This window comes from Rattus norvegicus, chromosome 7 (assembly GCF_021556685.1).
Source record: "Rattus norvegicus strain SHRSP/BbbUtx chromosome 7, alternate assembly SHRSP_T2T, whole genome shotgun sequence".
Lineage (NCBI taxonomy): Eukaryota > Metazoa > Chordata > Mammalia > Rodentia > Muridae > Rattus > Rattus norvegicus.
The window spans coordinates 55846373-55867635 of NC_141540.1; the positions used below are offsets into that span (position 1 = coordinate 55846373).

Below are 21263 nucleotides of genomic sequence, written 5' to 3' on the forward strand. Positions count from 1 at the left end.
CAAATGGTTACCTTCTCTGACCTGCTGCTAGGTGGAGAAGCTAACACACCAGGTTCTCAGATCCACGAATGGCTGATGATACGGGTCTCTTTTATTTTTTTTAAAGACAGGTTCTCACTACGTAGCCACAGCAAACATGGAACTCACAGTGTCGAGCAGACTTGTCTCTGCCTTCCAAGTTGGTTGGGGCTGAAGAATGAGTTCATGTCCAAGTTGGGTGGCTCAGCAAGATGCTGTCTCAAAATTAAAATGGAGAAACGTCTCTGCAATTAAGAATGCTGGCTTCTCTTCCAAAGGACCCAAGTTCAATTCCCGGCACCCACAGGGTGGCTCATAACCATCTAGAACCCCAGTTCCAGCAAGTCTGATGCCTCTTCTAGACTCTACAGGCATTAGGTACAGAGGTGGCAGGTACATAAACACACATACAAACAAACAAAAATACCCTTACAGACAAAATAAATAAACATTAAACATCAAAAAGTAAAATGTTGGCAGTATAGCTCAGTGGTGGAGTATTTGTTTAGCTGACACGAGGCCCTGGGTTTAATTCCCAGCACTAGGGCAGTGTGGAAAAGGACAGAGCTATTATACAGCGCCATTAAGAGAGGCTTGAGAATTGCCAGGATGCAAAGTCAAGATCCCTCTGTTATTTGAAACCTGCAACTGTACTTTGGAGCACAGATGTCACATTAAGAGCAATTTATTTCCACTGTTCATGGTCATGGAAAAAGAAGAGGAAAATAGCAGAGGAAGGAAGCTCACACACTGACTGGACAACCCTGGCCATCTTGCCCTAGAGTTGACTCTCATAATTCCATTTCACTACGGTGTGTTCGTTCCATAAAATGTGATTAATATGGTGTCTCTGAAAATCTCGGTGTTCAGAATCCAAAACAAAACAAAACAAAAACAAGCAATAACAACAACAACAAAAAAAACCAAAACCCCAAAAATGGTAAATTTGCAGGTTTGGGAAAAATGCAGAGGTTCTCAACCTGTGGGTAGTGACCCCTTTAGGGATTAGACAACTTTTTTTTACAGAAATTACCTAAAATCATTGGAAAACACATATATTTGCATTACAATCCATAACAATAGCAAATGGTACATTATAAAGTAGCAATGCAAATAATTCTATGTTGGGGGTGGGGGGGTCAGCACAACGCGAGGAACTATATTAACATGTCGAAGCGTTAGGAAGGTTAGGGACCCTGGAACCTCATATAATTTCCTGAGGGAGGGATGTCAGGCATAGGAATTCTGCTATGCACAGCTGTCGGGGCCCTCCTGCCTCTCACCTACTCTCCTCACCCATCAAAGGCTTTCATTGGCAACCACAACGCTTTCATCCTTGGAACAGAAAGACCTCACAATCTCTGTCTGCTTTAGAGAGTAGCACATCCACCGAACCCTAGATCTCACTGATGGGATCTGTGGGTCCACGGCTGAACCACAGAATCCGAAGAGTCCACGGGAGCCAGCAAGGAAGCATACACCTGGCATGATACGAGACCCAACTACTGAGCGTTTTAAAACGCAGCACAAGATCTAGTGGATGGGGAAATACTTGGGTGTGGAGTTCAAGTACTGAAATGTTCAGGCATCTCCTGAAGTGGACCCAAGGTTAAGCTTGGCATAGCACATCTTGGCTATCTGGGGGCTGATACCAGATACGTGATGGTAGAGCATTCTAGTCCATGGCTTTTCAACAGGCCTGAAATCTGATGTAGCAGGGGGTTTTTTTATCTAGACTTTCTAACATGAAATCGATGTATCCACTTTTAAAATGGCCCTGGGTTCTCCCGTTGAGAGGTAAGAGTGTGTGTCTTCTCTCCTGGAACATGGATGAACTTGGGTTCACTGCATCTGAGAAGGAACTGTGACATTGATGTTCCTTTCCTCCTTGGCCTTGTGGTGATAGGCTATGTACTTTGCCAGCCAAGATTCATGTTAGAGCCCTGAGGGCATGCAACAGAGAAGTCCCTCTTCCTGGAGCTCCCGAGCTTCAGGGAAGATTAGGACACAGGCAAAAGCCAAATGCGGGGCCTGCCACAGCTATTTCCCGTCTGATCATCCAAGACACTGCTAGGGTGGGAATTCCAGGACCTAAAAGGACTGACCTGATTAATAAGTGTGTTGGAACACTGTCTTTGAACATGTCCATCAAACTGTAACTCTTCCAATTGTTCTCTAGACCTAAGATCATTCTTACTTAAGCGTACAAATCTAAAATCACATATCGAATTCTTCTTCAATAGAGGCCACTCTTGAATTGAAACTGATAGAAAGCTTTAAAAAAAGGAAAAAAGTTGATGACACGAAACTTTGTAATCTCATGAAACAAGCACCTAAATTTTTAAATGTCAGAGCAGTGAGTGGACTTCATTTGTTGTTTAAATTTAGGTGTATGAATTTTGAATGGTACCCCCCTGAAAATATACATTCATGTAATAAACTCTGGAACCCACGAGCATTACCTTATTTAGATGACTTTCTAAATGTACATAGGAAATAAAAGTATTTATGTAATAGTCACATATGATATATATATATATATATATGAACTTCTGGTTTTTAAGACAGTCATTTGGTGGTTAATTTATTGTAGCAGCCAGAGAAAACTACTACAGTCACAAATAAGGTATTTCCTCATCTAAATTCTCTGCATCTACACGAGGAAAAAGTATCGAAAGTTCCAGTTTTACTCTTTGCATGCCCCTGTGCTACTCTAAGCATTTTCAAGACAGATTTCAGTTCAAATTTTTTCTTTTGGTGTGTGTGTGTGTGTGTGTGTGTGTGTGTGTGTGTGTGAGAGAGAGAGAGAGAGAGAGAGAGAGAGAGAGAGAGAGAGAGAGAGAGGTGTACATGTAAATGCCAGTGTGAAGATGCTAGATATCTTTTTTTCAGTAGCTCTATACATTTTATGTACTCATTTATTCACTAATTTGTTCCTTTGAAACTGGGACTGTCACTGACCTCAGATAGCTTGCCTGACCAATGATTACCTTCTGGAAGCAGCAGGTCTCCACAGCCTTAGTTACAGAATACCCCACCCCCAGCTTTTAAACTGGGTGCTGGGAATCCCAGCTCTGTCTTCCTGCTTGTTTAGCAAGCACTTCACTGATTAAGCCATCTCCCCAACCACACCTCCTTTTTTGACATGGGGGTCTTTCCTTTATCTGGTTTACTGATTAGGCTAGACAGGCTAGCCCACAAGCCCCAGGGACCAGTCGGTGCCTGCTGGTGCTGGAAGCACAGGCACCACCACACCCACATGGGCACTCTGATCCTTCTTGCACCAGCGAGCACTTTATTGGTTGAACCAATCCCTAGAGTCTTAAACTTGTTATTTGCGATAGATATATTTTTACTATTGTTTATTGGCCCATGCTGATTGTTTTACATGCTTTCTGGTCTTTTCTAAAGTACGGTCCGGTAGCCATTTTTAGGCTGTATTTACCAGCAGCCTGGATAACATATGATGGAACATCTTAAATTCTTCTGTTGGATCACTGTACATATTTGAGAGCTAACAGGTGAAGGGTGGAACCTTTGCACTGAGGCTAAGAAGGAGTAACGAGAATGATAGTTTCGCACTGAAGTTACCAAGTGAGGAAATACTGGTGGGCATACGTTAAAGAGACCGTTATAAATCCCAGCTGAGGGTACCCTGTAAAATAACAGTACTCGTGAGAAGTGCGGGGATCAATGCAAGAAACTCAACCAGGAGCTTAGAAGACATGAACAAAAGCGATGTAGTCGGACAGAAAATAAAAAGCATTCGGTAAAAAGAAAAACCTGAATGGTGACTTTAACAAGTGTTCTGTACTTAACTACATAAATGGCTGAAACTGGGTACTAGATGTGAGTGAACTCTTTAAAGTATCTTTACGTTTTCTTCTGCAAAACTCAGTTCTAAACATGAGTTTCTAGGGAGGGGCCTAAAACAATCTTTCCCTTAGGTTCATATTTTAAATAAGAATCCGAAGGAAGTGAAAGATCTAATAGAAATCAGCAATATTCCACAGATATTCTTGACTGGTCCCCAACCCCCACCCCGCGCGGCTAGTCCTTACCAGAAAGTATCTAATTTCCTCGACCATTTCTAAAGCTCTGGGAAGGAAACACCAAGAAACCTTTGCAAAAAACCCCTTTGGTGCGGTTCCCTGGGTTGTTCCCAGGGCTAACGGGCGTGCCATCTGCTCGCAGTCCAGGTGCTAACCAGGGTTCACGTGTCACCCGGCGCCGCCCGGTGCTAGGGAGCCGCCCTGGCAGGTCCAGGCAACTCCGCTCCCGCAGGTTGCTGGGGACAGGGTGGCGTCCGCAGCATCCCGCGCGTGCGGATCGTTTCCCCGGCTCCATCTGCTGCGCGGGGGGCAGGCGCGGGTCGGTCCCCCACAACAAAAGGGCACCCCGCGGAGAGCGCGCCGGCCCGCGCCGCCCCGCCCCGGCTTCCCGCGTCCGCGCCCGCGTCCCCGCGGGAACCGCTCCCGCGTCACGGCCTCCAGGTACCCGGAAGGGGGAGGGGGCGAGGCGACAACAATCCGGCGGGCGGGCGAAGGGGAGGAAAGGCGCGGCGCCGAGCGCCAAGACAGCGAGGGGCGGGGCTTCGGGCCGTGCCGCCGTGCCATTGGTTGGCACCGCCCCGCCGGCCGCCGCTCATTGGTGAATGCTCAAATTCAGTCTCAAGGCGCCAGAGGAGGTGTTTTAGCGGGGACCGCGATCCCGGGCTGGAGCTTGTCTTAGGCGGGTAGGAAACGCTGTCGCTACCACGGGTGGAGCGGAGGGTCTGCGAACTTTGCCCTGTCCTGCCCATGTCGCCAGTCGGCCGCTGAGATCTACACGGTCTGCCGGCGCACGCGTGCGGCTGCGGGCGTCCCCGGAGATAGCCTCCATCGCGCTGCGGCAGTAAGGAAGCGTGCGGCCCCCGGATGGGGAGGCGGGAATGCGGAGAAGGGTTACCCGCCGCCCTGGCTGCCATCCCACAGGCCCCGGGTCCGAGTGCCCCTGCGGTTGTGCTGGCTGCAGCGCTGGGTGAAGGAAGCTGGTCCCTCCCCCAAGATTTTGGGGGTTCCCCGGGAAGAGTTTCACTTGGGGTGTGCTTAGATGCCTAGGGAGGGGCTGTGCGCTTCCCGCATGGGTTGGTCTTGAGATCGGGTTTCAGTCTAGCCCCTAGATCAAACCCACTTAAAGTTGAATTCCTCCCGATTCTTTGCGCCAAAATTAACCGACCTGGGAGACCCTGTAACTTACTTGACATTTGCCTAACACCTTCCTTACTTGGTAACTATTATGCCTATTGCTTTTTATAAAGGATTACTGTTTTGTTCAGTTTTTCTTCTTCCCAGATTTCCAGTGATTTCTAAGTATATTATAAGTGTTTGTTCATGTGAATTTTAATGAGGAATGGAGGGTATCTGCATTCTTGGGAAAATCCCAGGAATGCTCCAGGGAAAGGGAAGTTAATGTTCATAAGTGGCATTTTGTTGGTGTTGTTGAAGGGGGAAATAAATGTAAAATCATCTTCTGATATAATTGTGTGTTCCAGATGGAGGTAAATTGTTTAACACTAAAAGACTTGATCAGCCCCAGGCAGACCAGACTAGATTTTGCCGTTGAAGATGCAGAGACCGCACAAAAGGTAAGCACAAATAAATACTTTATAGTCTCTAAGGTATTTTGGATGAGGATACCTAGCTTTCATCCTGTGTACAGCGTAATTGTGATGACGATTATAGAGGAGTTTTTAGGGAACGTAGCCATTACGACCATTGTTTCAGCTCCTCTTAAGTCATTAGTGTTGGGACCCGCTCCTAAAGTCAAAGGTACCTTCTGGATGCAGTGATGAGGACTTTGTGATGCTTAGAGCTCTCGAGGGTAGTTAATAAGCCAATGCTTTGCAGAAATTAGAAAAGTCAATTCCCTGGGGCAGAATTTTGTGTTTCTAAATACCGGATGTAATGTTCAAAAAGCTGAGAAACACAATCTTCATCCCAGCGAACCAAGAGCAGAGATTTCTCCCAAGGGTTATAGTCTTGCCTGCTACTATACAGGGGTCAAGGTGACTGACCCTCACCAGCTACTCTGAGTAGTTTACAGCCCTCCTGCTTCAAAATGTACTGAGCTACACTCGGCAATAGCCAAATCACCCTGGCCTGCATCGGCACAGGTACGCAGAACAGATGTCCTGTTGAGAAGGTCTAGCTGTGAAATCTGAGCATTGTTCAAGCTGAAGCAAACAGATGTAGCAAACCAGTTTCAGAAACCTTGAATCCAAGTCTATAGTAGCAACTCCCTCGGGCATTGACCCTCTCCGGATTCCAGGTGTTCCTGTTAGGTTAGCATCAACAGTGAACCTGGTGACAAAGAGCTTGTCTTTATACAATATTTGGCAGTTGTTATGTTTGTTAAGTGGGGACCATGTATACCAAAACATGGTCGTTTTAAAGAGAGTGTTTTAAAACTCACCTAAGACTATTACGACCTTAGGTAACATATTCAAAGGTTTGGCTTTGGAAGTTCCAAAATGTGTGTGATATATAAAATCTTTCCTTTCAGTACTCCACTTCTCTTTCTGGTCAGTGACTTACCCAGTACTGTCTTCAAGGTTCGACGGCCCCCCTGTCTTTGTTTGCCTCAGTAAGTGACGAGTTTCCTCATAGAGTTGCAGAGAAATTCAGACGACCCAAGAGATTGGGAAAGTGGTTAAACTATCTTTCAACTAGAATAAATTAGTTGGGGTTTAGCACAGAAAGGAGGCAAGAGATGAGAACGGAGTGTTTCGTGGGGATATTGGGGGTTCCTTTGACCTCTCCCCATTGCTGAAGGATAAAGAGGTTTCCTAAGGTTTGTGGGAACATGGGGCTTACAGTCACAGAGACCTGGGTTTGATTTCCTGCTCTGCCACTTACCTAAAGCTATGGGACCCCAAATAAATATATTTTTAAGGTCTTTTAGCGAATATTTGTGTTCGTCAGCTACCTTTATAAATCAGAGCCAGTGCCTAGACTCTCACCCATTGGGTGTTTGTAAAGTGCCTAGCGTTATACATTCTTCACACCATGCTGAATTAAAATGACTGTGCACTCATAACCTGTTGTTAGTTACCTTAGAGGCTTTCAGAGCCCCAGGTGCAAAAAGTAGCCATGTACGTCATACTCACAGAATAAAGGAGGAAGGAATCACGCAGAGGCTTTGGGAAGCTACAAGATTTGGGCTAAGCCTTGTTGGATAAGGAAGTTCGACCTAAACACTGAGTGAGAAGAACGTTTCGGACAACAAAAACAAGATTTGAGCCTTTGACAAATCCAGAATGGCCAGAAGCCAATGAGGCAAAGCTATTCCTTCCTAAGATCCCTCAGGGGTTGCGGGGGAGGTTCCTGGAGAGATCACTGGATCACCCGTCCTTCCGAGGACCTCTTTCTTGATCTATACATGCATGTGCTGTATAATCCACACATCTCTTGTCGCTCATGGAGAAACTTGTTTCAAAAGAAACGTTTTTTAGCATTATCACCCAGTTTTACTGTTCTTAGTTCGGGCGTACATCCTGACCAGTATAGTCATGGATGCCAAAGATAGGAAAGGGACAGTTTGGGACAGAGAAGTGGGTGTTATGGATGGAGCTGTTAAGGGATCCATTCATTGGGCTTTCGGGGAAGGCATCTAAGGCTCTGGAATGTGAGGAGAGGGGGAACTGTGCCGGAGGCTTATGATTCAGTACTGTGGTGGCTAAGGCAGGAGAGTTGCGAGGCGGGAATAACAGGCTCATACCGCCATGCCTGGCTTCCAAGTATGTTCTTTAAAGGCCATTCGTGTCTTTAAGGAGGAGCTAAAGCAGAAGGTGAATTTAGCTTGGAATATGCTTGGACCTGTGTGCTCTCTAGACAAATGACTCTGCGTAAGGTGCAGCCCATGGGCTGACTTTAGAATTCCTGAAGAGTTACAGCCTTGGACCCAAACTTGGAATCGTGAGCACGTAGGTTGACCTTAATGCCGCGTAACTGTGAGTTTGGGTGAAGTAGTTTGGAGAGCGTCAAGGGAGCTGAAGGTCTGGATGTGGATTCTTGTAAGTGTAGGGAAGGGAGCCCAATGGAGGAGATGGAGAAGGTACAGTCAGAAATAGAGAGAGCTAGAAAAGAAAGAGTAATGTCTGGGAAGCAGCAAGCTAGATTTGATAGAGCCAAGCATCAGTGCCAACCTTAACCACTTCAGAAGAGACTAATGGCTGCTGAACCTCTTGGAATAGGTCGCAGTGGGGACCGCTCCTCCGAGGGAGTGTACCCTGGCGGGCAGGAGAAGTGTTAGCCCGACAGCTCCTAACATGGGGGCTCCGCAGTGAGCCTTGAACACCAGGTCAGGTTTCATCAGCAAGGCTCTTCGAATGGAAGTGATGAGAGGAAGTGATGTTCAGAGGAAGAGCTGGGGTGTGACGGAGGGCAGAGAGCCAATGGGACGTAGCGTGAGCTGTGCGTGAAGAGGGAACTAGAGGTTAATCGGCTGTTATCAAGGCTCTTGACAAAGCTGGTGGCCACATGTGACTTGAGATCGCACGGTCAGAGCTATACAGAGACAGGAACAGGTTGAAAACCAAGTTCTTTTAGCTTCCAAGCCTTCTCTGTGGCAGTGTGCAGCATAACTCCCCATGCCCATCATGCCAGGACTTACCAATAATGATGAGCGCCTGCATGATAGGCACTTGCATAGCATGTCATAGATGGCAGCCTTTCACTTTATTGTCTGAGCTGATGCTCACAGTGGCTTTGTGCCAGATAAACCCAGGTTCACTCCCTCCTTCATATCCGAGAACTGTGAGACCCTTCCATGGCTTGCATTTCTCTGGGCTCCCTGACTGAAGTGATGTCCAAGGTGTAGCGGGTTACATACACTTCCTAGCTAGCAGCTTCCACGATAGTTCCGTGAGCAAGATACTTGTGAGTGCCCAGGATTTTGGCCAAGGGAGGAAGAGAGTGGGAAGGAGCAGGACCAAGCTTCAGGATGGAATTCTGAGATTACACTCCAGGGAATTCAAGGTGACCCCTTCGAGTGGTCCCCAGTAAGGAGACTGAATCTTTGTTTGCTGGGAGGACTTTTCTCAGTCATTGAGTTCAATGTTGGCCTCCCAGGAATGGGTGTGGTCCTGGGTTCTTGGGTCCTCTTTAGCCAAGGCAATCCAGCCAAGGGCGTGTGTTGTTGGCATAACTTCTAACAGCTGGAAAAATGACTCAGTCATTCCTGAAGAGACCTGGTTGCAAACAGAGTCTACCATATGAGTAGGCAGCTTTACTAGAAAGCCTTGGTAATTAGATTGAACCCCATGGTGTGTGTGTGTGTGTGTGTGTGTGTGTGTGTGTGTGTGTGTGTGTGTGTGTGTGTGTGTAGAAACATGGAACCAGGTAGAATGAATAACCAGGTCAGTTTTAATCCCATTTTGCTCTGCCCCACACAGTGTCCAGAAGGCAGTACAGACAGGGGGCACAGAGTAGATGATAGCTCACTTTCTTGCCCACCTAAGGCCTCACAACACAATTCCTTGTGCCATTATTAAATGTTGATGTAGAGGTGTTGTCTTAGTTAGGTTTTCTATTCCTGCAGCAAAACCATGACCAAAAACAAAGCTGGGGAGAAAAGAGTTTATAGCTTATACTTTCATATCATTAAAGGAAGTCAGGACAGGAAATCAAACAGGGCAGGAACCTGGAGGCAGGAGCTGATGCAGAAGCCGTGAAGGAGTGCTGCTTACTGGCTTGCTTCCCATGGCTTTCTATAAGAAAGCAGGACCACCAGCCCAGGGGTGGCAGCACCCACAATAGGCTGAGCCCTCCCGCATCGATCACTAAGTAAGAAAATTCCTGAGAGCCAGAGCTTTCAGAGTTATTTCCTCAAGGTTCCCTCCTTTCAGGTAACTCTAGTTTGTGTCAGTTGACCTAAGACTAGCCAGGACAGGTATGCTATAGCCTAACTCAGCCACATTACCCAACCTCACTCGTACTTTCTCACATAAACTATATGAAAAATGCATCTGCGTCTGAAGAAATTATTCATCTGAATTGCTCTGTCCCTGCAGAGAAACTCAAGACCTCATTCCTGTGTGGACATGTACCCTGGAAATAGAAGGGAAGGGAGGGAGAGTAAAGCTGTCTACTCATAAGCCCGGGACACACCCCGTGCCTTGAGGGAACCTTTTGGCAAGACATAGAGTTCAGTCGACACCTGGAATAGGCAAGTCATCATACGAAACATGACCTGTGGAACTGGCCTGGTGCATGGACTCATTGCTGAGTCAAGACCTGCGTCAGGAAGCCGAGGAGAAATGCCGAGTGCTGGATTACACTGGGGCCGAGCGCCAGGGCAAATGGAGAGAACGGGAAAGGGAAAGAGGATAGCTAAGTTTTCTTGGGAGTTCACTGTGCACTAGCGAGCTAGTCTGAACCCGCGAGGTTGGTCTTCTGATGAGTGTTGCTTTTCAATTGAATACATTTCACTGAAATAAAGGAAGCAGGAGAAAACTTGCCCACTGGACTGAGATCCTATATACATAACCACTCCCCCATGTTGTGTCTCCAGGCACTACTGGGCAACTTTTCCGGAACTTAAAAACAGATAATTTCCTTCTAATCTGCACCCAGAACGAGCTCATTTGGCGATTTGGAGACCATTTTTAGAAACTGGTCTCGGATACCTCTCACTTACTCAGATTTCCACACGGGCTGCTGTGTACAAGTTCGAGCAATGTATCTAACCTCTATTCCTGAGATTATGTAACTTCATCCATAACCTGAAAATAAACAATAGTACCTGAGTCGGAGGATTAGATTAGGAATTGATACAAGGCCAGGAAACAGGGCATGACATGTATTAAACACTCCATCATTTCCCTTGAGGGTTCCCTTGTGGGCACCATCAGAATGGCTCACTCGCAGGGACTTGTTAGCAGAACTGAGCAAGTTAGCAGGACTGTTGGTCGCCTGCTCCTGCTAGAATGTGAGGCCCTGTCACCTCCACCACTCCTTCCCGGTACTTTATAGCACAAAAGAGTGTTGCCTTAGCTAATTGGCAGCGTCTGCTGACCCAGTGAGCAAGAGTGGTTGGCCAGTGTCTGAGGGTTTTTATTTCTGTGAAGAGACACCATGACCACAGCAACTCTTACAAAAGAAAGCATTTCATTGGGGCTGGCTTACAGTTCAGATGTTTAGTCCATTATCATGGCAGGAAGCACGGTGGAGTGTAGGCAGACATGGTGCTGGAAAGGTAACTGAGTTCTACATCCGGATCCTCAGGCAGCAGGAACGGAGAGGCACTGGGCCTGGCCTGAGCTCTGAAACCTCAAAGCCCACTCCCACTGACACACAACTTCCAACAAGGCCACGTCTTCCAAGAATGCTACTCCCTATGAGTCCATGGGGGCTACTGTCATTTAAACCACCAGAGCCTTCGGACCCAAACACCAGTTTCTCCCGGTCTTGTGCCTCTGTCCAGAATAGGACTGTTTGAAGCCCTGGTCAGCCAGAACTGGAGCATACAGTAGCTGTAGGGTGGTTGTTACAGTACAGGAAAAGTGTGAGGTGTTGAACCTTCCTCCCCTCTCATCATATGAGTCACTGTTGACAGGAAGAGAATTCCATTAAAGGAAGGGAAAAATCTTCCTAGCTTCGAACGGTGAAAAGCAGCGGGAAAACGTTTGTTTCCGTTCCTTGGTGGATCCAAATGCAGGCTCTTCATGCGGTTTGGTACTGCAGGCTCACTTCAAACCCTTTCTTATAATTGTCTTAGGCAGTATACACAAAGTATGCGGGCAGGTGATGCTACACAAACTATTTCAAGTCTGCAAAAGCTGAAAAGCAAAACCTTGGCACAGAGCACTTAACCGTGCCAGCAGTTCGATACCGCCTTCAGAACATCTAAGCTTACGGCCTCCTGGAAGTCTCACTTGTTGTAGAGACTATAGGTTGATTTAAAGGACAGACTCAAATGGTAAATCATGTGTAGTGAAAATTCTACACTAGTCCTATGAGATAAGGATCTGGGACCCGGAAATACAAAGCAATATAAGCCAGCAAAACAGTGGTCCTTTGTTGTGAATGGTTGGAGAAACACTGCTCAGAAAACATGAGGCAGCTCTCAGGGTAGCTTACGATGGTATTCTGTTGGCTCCTCTCCCTTCAACTAGTCTTGTTACAAGTTGCTTTTGACCATAGAACTGCCAAGCCATAACTGTTCTTTTCAGTGGTGAATGCAAACTTGTAAGTAGGGTTTTGAAAAATATAGCCCAGTGAAGCAAAAGAGACTCGATTGGCCTTCTTCCTTCCCAACTATTACAGGCCTCTGTTGGTGACAGATACACTTCATGAAAAATATGTGCAAAAAAAAAAAAAATAGCAGATACAATGGGGTTCTTTGAAGCCATGGTTCAATGCAGTGCTCTCTCCATTTATCCAGTATTGGTTCTTTCTGACCTTGATCGTGTGGTCTGTCTGGATTCCCACATCTAAGTGGACCATACTCTGTACTCTTAGCAGACACCTGCCCTTTCTTGGCCTCGCTAAAAAGTTCTCTTTGCTTTAAATAGGAAAATATATTCGTCGATCGATCAAGGATGACCCCAAAGACGCCAATGAAAAATGAACCCATCGATCTATCAAAGCAAAGAATCTTTACTCCGGAAAGAAGTCCCATTACTCCGGTAAAGCTGGTGGACCGGCAGCCGCAGGTGGAACCGTGGACACCCACGGCCAACCTGAAGATGCTCATCAGTGCGGCCAGCCCAGACATAAGGGACCGGGAGAAGAAAAAGGAGCTGTTCAGACCCATTGAGAATAAGGGGGATGCATTTGTGAACTCCCTGCAGGTAATGAGCTGTGCTCAGGGGCTTTGTAAATCTTCACAGACTTCCATAACCATTTAAAAGTCACAGGGCACCTGTCTGGTCAGACAGCGTCCATTAAACCTGGCGTCACTTGTTAAAGGCTGAATTTTTGCTCCCTCCGATTCTTACTTTTCCTAATCAATTGTTTGTCTCCCTTAACCAGACCAAATCTTAAAAATAACTCGTAGTAATTTGATCCAGTAGAGAAATTTGGATTATTTATTTTTTTTAGCTTAAGTTACTTATTTACATTCCAGTCGTTGCCCCCTTTTGGTCCCCACTCCCACAGTTCCTTATCCCATTCCTCTTCTCTCTTGCCTCCGAGAGGGTGCTCCCACCACCACCAGACCTCCCCCTTCCCTGGGCCCTCAAGTGCACCTTCTCCCACTAGGGCCTGACCAGCCCGTGTATGCTTCTAGTTGGTGGCTCAGTCTCTGGAAACTCCCTGGGGTCTGGGTGCTGGTCTTCCTACGGGGTCACCCTCTCCTTCAGCTTCTTCAATCCATCCCCTAATTCAACCTTAGGGGTCCCAGACTTCAGCCCAAAGGTTGGGTGTAAGTATCTGCCTCTGTCTCAGTCAGCTGCTGGTCGGGCCTCTCAGAGGACAGCCATGCCAGGCTCCTGTCTGTAAGCACACCATACATCCTAGCATCAGTAACAGTGTCAGGCCTTGGTACCCTGCTCCCTGTGAGATGGATCCCAAGTTGGACCGGTCACTGGACATCTTTTTCTGCAGTCTCTTCTCCATTTTTGTCCCTGCAGTTGTTTTAGACAGGAACAGTTCCGGGTCAAAAATTTTGACTGTGGGTCAGAAATTTTGACCTTGTCTCTCTGCTTAGGGTTTTGTTTTGTTTTGTTTTTTAAAGCACTATTATTTTGTTGGTTGAATGGTTAGCTGTGGGTATGTGGGAGTGTGTGCGTACGTGCACAGGGGCATGTGCACTCTGCTGTCATAATCACTGGTCTGTGGCTGTGAATCGAAATCATAAATGACCTTTTTTTGGCTGTCATTGAGCTACCGTGACCCTCTCCTATACTGTAATATGCAGGGAGTGTGAGGGTGATGAAGTCTTACCTTTAAGGTGAGACCTTTTAGTTTATTTCTCTCTTATAAAAGAAAGCATTTAATTGGGACTTGCTTACCGTTCCAGAGGTTTAGTCCATTGTCATGAGGAGGACAGAGGCACATGTGGTACTGGAGAAGTAACTTGAGAGGAATATCCCCACCTAGACAAGAGGGGGGCACTGGACCTGGTGTGGGCTTTTGAAACCTTAAAGCCTAACCCCAGAGACACTCCCTCCAACAAGGCCGCATTTCCTAATCCTTTTCAAGCAGTGCAGTCCTTGATAACCAAGCATTCAAATGTGTGATCCTGTGAGGGCTGTTCTCATTGGAACCTCCATAGCCTAATGATTAACATAGGGCTTTCTCCTTAGCAGGCAAGACCTCTGCCCCCAAGCCATAAGCCCAGCCATCATCGTACAGGCTCTTAGGCCATCTTTAAATCACATTCCCCGTGAAGAAGCGGGGCTGCTCAGGAAACAGCATATTCATACAGTTTTTGAAAGACTTAACCATCAGTCATTTCCATTCCCACCAAACTTTTTCTGAGACCTCCCTCCCAAGAAAAATGACTCTCAGCTATTTTTCCCCATTTCTTGCTGGATTCTTTTTTAAGCTGTAAAATTACCCAGAAACACAGAAATTGGGAAAGAAAAAGAGATGTCTCAGATTACAAACTTGAAGCTAATAGAGCAAAGCAAGTTTAATCTACCACACATACCACCACAGAGGATTCTTCTGGGTAGCTAGATACACTTATGCAGAATTCAGAGCAATTCCTTTATGCTTAATGCCAAAAATGGTCACAATTCCTCCTCGTGTCCGGTCTGTTCCTGGCTTGGCCTCCTCTCTGGATTTATGTATTTTGACAATCACAGGAAGCCCAGCTTCAGAGACTGAGCTCAGATCACAAGGGATTGTGGCTTAGGGCCATCTCTGCTACATATGCATGGGTTCTTGCAGACTTACTTGGGCTATTCTGTTGGGGTTTAAAGGTTTGTAAAATTGAAACTATTAACTATAACTCGTGGCTATCTCGGGTTTGCTTTTAGTTTTCTTGTTTGGGTTTTTTTTCCCCTCTGTTTGGTTTTTGTTTTGTTTTGTTTTGTTTTGTTTTGTTTTGTTTTGTTTTGTTTTGTTTTAGGACAGGGTCTTACTGTGTAGCTCTGGCTGTCCTGGAACTCACTCTATAGAGCAGGCTGGCCTCGAACTCACAGAGCTCCGCCTGTGTCTGCCTCCCAAGTGCTACTAACCCTTGCAGGGTTTGCATTTTCAGTCAGCCGATTTCCAAGAATCATTTATGATTCTGTCCTTTCATTGCCACAGTGATTGACCACGTGAGCACTGATACCTGTCCCTTCTGTCTGAGGCCATTAAGGTGGTTCGCAGTTTGGGACTGATACAAATATATGGTTTGCTCATATTTCCTAGTGTAAAGAACTAACATTTCTTAGAGAACTGGTTCTAAAAATAGTATTTGGGAAGTTCTTCATACCCAAAGGATCTTTCGCAGGACTTTTTTATGTGTGTATATCTGCTTGTCTGCATGTAGATTGCATCTGTGCAGTGCCCATAGGGGCCAAAAGGGGGCATCAGATCCCTTGAAATTAGAGTTACAGGCCGGTATGGCCTGCTCCGTGTAGGTACTGGGAACTGAACCCAGGTCCACTGCAAGTGCTCTTAACCACTGAGTTATCTCTCTAGCCCCCAAGTTACTTTCTCAGTAACACTAAGATGTTTGTTAAACCCTTGCTCTTGTACGTTGAAGTTTGAGAAGTACAAAAGTAAGCATGGAGTTGTTTCCTGTGATTTAGCCAACACTAAAGACATGGGAAACAGACTGTGAACCTGACCTTTTCTCAGCAGCCTAAGTGTCTCCATTCATTTTCTACTATATTAAATATCAATTGATAAGACTCACTCCAGCTGCCACCTTAAATCCCAGCACTTGGGAGGCAGAGGCAGGGGGATCTTTGTGAGTTCAAGGCCAGCCTGGTCTACAGAGTGAGTTGCAGGAAAGCCAGGCTATACACGCACACACACACCTTTCTCAACAACAACAAAATCAGAATACTCACATGAACAGAAAGCTCTGTGAGGTCCTCAGTGGTTTGGGGAACACAGTGTGATCCTGTGAGCACAGAGTTTGAGGATTACTGTATTCCCCCGTTAGTAGAAAGGCTGCCATTGACCGTGTGTACAGTCATTGGGTGTTTGGTGTCACACTGCTGCCCCGACACCTGCCTGTCTCCACTAGGCGTATGAAACACTGATTGACCCACGTCTCCTCTGCTGCCATCACTTACTGATCTGCCAAGTTTCTGGGTGTCCCTCTGTGACATCCACTGGTTTTCTCTTGACCCTTGCTCATAAGATCAGACGGTCCACGTGACTGCTGGCCACCGTGGACTTTTCCCCCCTCCTCTGTGTGATGCCCGTTTGTGTGTGTCAATTTGTGTTGGGTTGTTTTCCTTCTCATAGTGATTTCTAGGAGACGGTTTATATTCTTGACACTAAACTATCATTTAGTTACTTGTGTTATATATGATACATATATATTGGTTCATTTGGGTTTGTTTGACTTTTTTTTCCTGTTTCTCAGCTCACAAAGCTCTTAAATTTAACATGGTTTTATATTAGGGCTTTTCCTCTTTCTTTAAGAACTTTTTTCCCATCCTAGTTTATTTTTTAAATTCACACATATGTGTACCTGCTTCTCTGTTTATGTACCATGTGTGTGCAGCTGCTCATGTAGAGCAGAAGAGGGCCTCGTATCCCCTAGAACTGAAGTTACACACAGTTCAGGGCCACTGCATGGATTCTGGGAACCAATTCTGGGGCTTCTGCAAAATTAGCCAGTGCTATTAACCGCTGAGCCCAAAACCTCTTTTAAGGATGGTCTTTTAGGGGTTGGAGAGATAGTTCAGCAGTTAAAAGCACTTGTTCCTGCAGAAGACATGGGTTCAGTTTCCAGCATCCCGGAGATGACTCACAACCCTTTATAACTCCTTTTCAGAGGGATACAGCGACCTCTTCTGGCCTCTGTGAGCAATGCACACACACATGAGAAAACAAGTAAAGGATGATGTTTCTCTAGCCTGGAGTTACATATTCTTTATTGTAATTTGCTTTCTATGCATCTTGAGTCCATTTGGAATTGCTTTCGTGTGTCAGGAACACAGCTGCTTGTCCCTGTATGTTTAGTGGTCTGTACATTTTCCAGGAGCTCCCTCTCCTTCCGTTGGAGACATCTACCATATGTTCTGCATGTGTGTGTTTCTGTTTCAAGAGCCTTCTCCTCTCTTCTGGCCCATTTGTCTCTTCAAGGCCAGCCCCACTTTGCAGCAAGCTTCGCCAGCAGGCACAGCACAACCTTCACCAAATTCTTTTTTTTTTTTTTCCGGAGCTGGGGACCGAACCCAGGGCCTTGCGCTTCCTAGGCAAGCGCTCTACCACTGAGCTAAATCCCCAATCCCACCAAATTCTTAAAGTGTGTAAAGTGTTCCCTGCTCTTCTTCCATATACGCTCCCGATCAATCGGTTGTTTCCCTTTGTCTCACTGCTTAGACCTGGCCCTCCCAGAATTCTCTGTAGACCAGGCTGGCCTCGAACTCACTGAGGTCTGCCTGCCTCTGCCTCCTGAGTACTAGGGCTAAAGGCGCAGGCCGCCATGCCTGGCTCTAGATTTTAATAGGATTCATCTGACTGAAGGGATTGGAGAGCCATTACCCTCTCCATGGTGCCGAGCCTCCTGTCCGTGAAAGTGGTCACAGTCCTACTGCTCTCGAAAACAATGGTTCTCGGCCTTCCTGGAGCTGCAGCCCTTTAATATATTTTCTTGTGTTTTTGCTGACCATCTCCACCCCAAACATAACATTATTCCATTGGTACTTCATATCTGTAATTTTGCTGCTGTTGTGAACAGTAATACAAGTATTTTTGGAGATAGACGCTCGCTAAGGGGGTAGCGACGCACAGGTTAAGAACCACTGCTCTAAGATCTTGAAACTTTTTTAGATTTACTCCTGAAACCCTTATAAATAGCATCTTTTGAACTTAATTTTCTCTTGCTGTACAGTTTGGGTTTTTGGTTGACTGGTTGGTTGGTATTGTTTGTTTTTGGTTTGGTTTGGGATTTTTTTGGGTTTTTTGGTTTTTCAAAACAAGGTTTCTCTGTGTACCCTTGGCTGTCCTGAAACTCCCTCTGTAGACCAGGCTGGCCTCGAACTCATAGAGATCCGCCTGCCTCTGCCTCCTGAGTACTGGGATTAAAGGTGTACATTTGGGTTTAAACATGTCTTCTCCTACTCAGCCGTCCTGCTAATTCCTCTAATTTTTCAGATTTTTTTTTTGAGTGAACGATCATATATTTTTTCAGGATGAAGAGGGTTTGTTTGTGCTTTCCAGCCCTTTGCCTCGGTCTTACATCCCAATGTATTCACTAGGATTTCCCACATTAACCAGAAAAGGGCCAATAACTGGGTATCCCTGTTGCTTTCCCGGTTTTAAGGGGATGCTCCCACGGTTTCTCAGCTTCTGCATTCTCAGGATTGTGCAGCGTGAAATCTATCAAGCGCTTTTTTCTGAATCAGTTGAGAGAATCAGATCACCTTTCTCTTTGGGTGTGTTTATTGAGAGCCTTTTATTTTCATCGGAGACCTGTTTAAAGGTGAGTAGAGACAGGAATGCTACCTGAGTCGTCTCAACAACAGAAGACTCTGACTCACTGGCCCTTATGGAGCTTCATCAAGATTTGGTCCATTTTGAGCTATCTGACAGTTTTCCGGGTCTCTCTATCTCGTGCTTTGTCAGTAACGGTCACCCAGAGTCCTGGAGAGCAGCTCCCTGCTGCACTGGGTCCCGGATGAAGGCTGAGATCCCATCTCCTCAGCAGGCTCCAGCTGCTGCTGCTTCTGCTGTCAGGTCTCCCGAATGAGAGGCAAGCGGGGAGCCGCCTGACCAGGGCGGCGGCGGCGGCGGCGGTCCTGTTTTAAACTTCTAACCAGGAGTCTTGGCCTCTTGTTATAAATGAGAAACAGCTTAGTTCAGAGAAAGTAACAGGAAAAACATTAAGAAAATTGGAATAGGGCTGGAGAGATGGCTCAGCGGTTAAGAGCACTGACTGCTCTTCCAGAGGTCCTGAGTTCAATTCCCAGCAACCACATGGTGGCTCACAACCATCTGTAAAGAGATCTGATGCCCTCTTCTGGTGTGTCTGAAGACAGCTACAGTGTACTTATATATAATAAATAAATAAGTCTTTTTTTAAAAAAAGAAAAATAGACTAGAAGTTGTTTTCACTGGAATCGTGAACGGTGTGGGTCACTTTGCCGATGGCTTGCCAGCATCAGTTAAGTGATGACCATGACACCTCCTCCCTTCTGTCTGCCCTCGGTAGCTTGATGTGGTTGGCGACAGTGCTGTGGATGACTACGAGAAGCGAAGGCCAAGCAGGAAACAGAAGAGCTTGGGGCTGCTGTGCCAGAAGTTTCTAGCTCGCTATCCAAGCTACCCCTTGTCCACGGAGAAAACCACCATCTCCCTGGATGAGGTCGCCGTCAGCCTTGGTATGTATTACCTGGTTTCCTAGAGACCTGCCGTCTATGACAGTAGGAAGATGGTTGGTTACCTTGGGCGGGCCAGAGGCATCAAGTATCCTCCTTTATTAACAGAGGGGCCCTGCAAGAGGGTGAGCACGGGGGTGAGGGCAGAGCTGTCTATCACCACCAAAGGCGCTTAGAATCCAAAGAAACCTAGACCTCAGGAACCAAGCAGAAACTCCTGAGCTTTTAACCTTAAAAATGTGGTGATTGAAATGATGACTTAGTGGTAGAGAATTTGCTTAGCATGTATCAAGCGGGTGTAACCACTAACTCATACATGGTGAAAATGTGTTTAAAGGTAAAAGGTAATATTTTTACACTTACACAGCCGATTAGTCTCATCCTAAGTTCTTATTTCAGGATCTAAAAATAAAAGCTGGGTAAAGGGGTTGGGGATTTAGCTCAGTGGTAGAGAGCGCAAGGCCCTGGGTTTGGTCCCCAGCTCCGAGAAAAAGAAAAATAAATAAATAAATAAAAGCTGGGTAAGATGGTTTATACCTGTAATCCCAGGACTCTTGTGACAGAGGTAGGACTATAAGATTGGAGCCAGCCTAGGGTACACAGTGAGACTTCGTCTCAGAAAGAAAACCACAGGTATCTTGCTCTTTAACAGTGCTTCAAAGAGTTTGGAACTAGTACTAATTGTTTCCCATGTAAAACAAAGAACGGGGAGCAAGAACATGATGCTTGAACACAGCTGGACGTAACTCCAAGAGCTAAGCTTCCTAACAAAGACGAGGGCAGATGTGCACGTGTGTAAAGTGTGCTGCCTGGCACAACTGTAAACACGTACACAGTTGCTTTGGAAGGGAGACCCCTAGTGGACAGGGACTGCATTTGGTTTCAGGATGATTGACTTAACACTCGTTAAATAGAAATCCTGCTAAATGGAGGTTTAGCGGGGGATCCACTTAAAAAAAGCACGGAAGTTTTACCTATGGGAAAACATTTAGGGGAGAAGCTAAATGAATGACCAGTTATTTGTGTTTCATAGCTCTCTGTCTTCTGTACCCCAGAGAAACGTGTTATAGTAGCAGGCTGTCAGTGGGAGTCATTTGAGCTGATAACTGAGAAGATTCTGTTAGAAACGGAGACCACGGAGAGACGATAGGTTCTGAGGGGAAGACTGGAGGCTAGGTGGGCAGACAGGCCTGGTTCTGAACTTTGCAACCTTTTCTCGTCTGTAACATAAACTTGGAGAGAGGTCGCAAAGTTGGGCTAATAATAACAAGTGTAACTCAGTCCCAGCAGGAGTCTTGGAAAGAAATCCTGCAGAAAATGAGGGTTAACCACCAGATCATCCAGTGTCCTCATCAGGGTTCATAAAGTTTCCCCTGGCCCCCCGCATCCTGGCCATATACTCAGTTTCCCCTGGAAGTTTTACGCTGGTTATCGGTGTTGTAGGACACAAAGATGAGGTATTTGAAGGGGAATTTAGAGTCCCAGAGAGGGTAAAAGAGGAGACTCTTTCACCCAACCCGTAAATCCCACCATGTTATACCTCCTGGAACCAAACCCCAGAGATTCGCACAACAGCTTCCTGATGTCCCATGGCGACACAGACGTGCTAAGTAAAACAAACCACCAGCTCTTGTCATATGAGACTGAAAACTAGTGTCGCTCCCTAGGAACTATTTTCCTCAGTGACCATCTCTTGGCCTTGAGTCTGAACCCTTTGCTCCCTCCTGGACTTGCAAGACCTCCATTTACCCAAAGTTGTGCAGGATTT

General features: G+C 46.3%; 1 protein-coding gene across 3 annotated transcripts in view; it reads left to right on the forward strand.

Moving 5' to 3' along the window:
• Positions 1-4705: 4705 nt before the first annotated feature.
• The window catches only part of E2f7 (E2F transcription factor 7), a 42157-nt gene continuing 25599 nt past the window's right edge, over positions 4706-21263 (forward strand). Inside the window, 4 exon segments of one of the 3 annotated variants that reach the window (NM_001108092.2) lie at positions 4706-4911; positions 5552-5644; positions 12572-12850; positions 19330-19498. In NM_001108092.2, coding sequence (NP_001101562.2) covers positions 5552-5644; positions 12572-12850; positions 19330-19498 — 541 coding nt within the window. In that variant the 5' untranslated portion in view covers positions 4706-4911. 3 annotated transcript variants of the gene reach the window in all.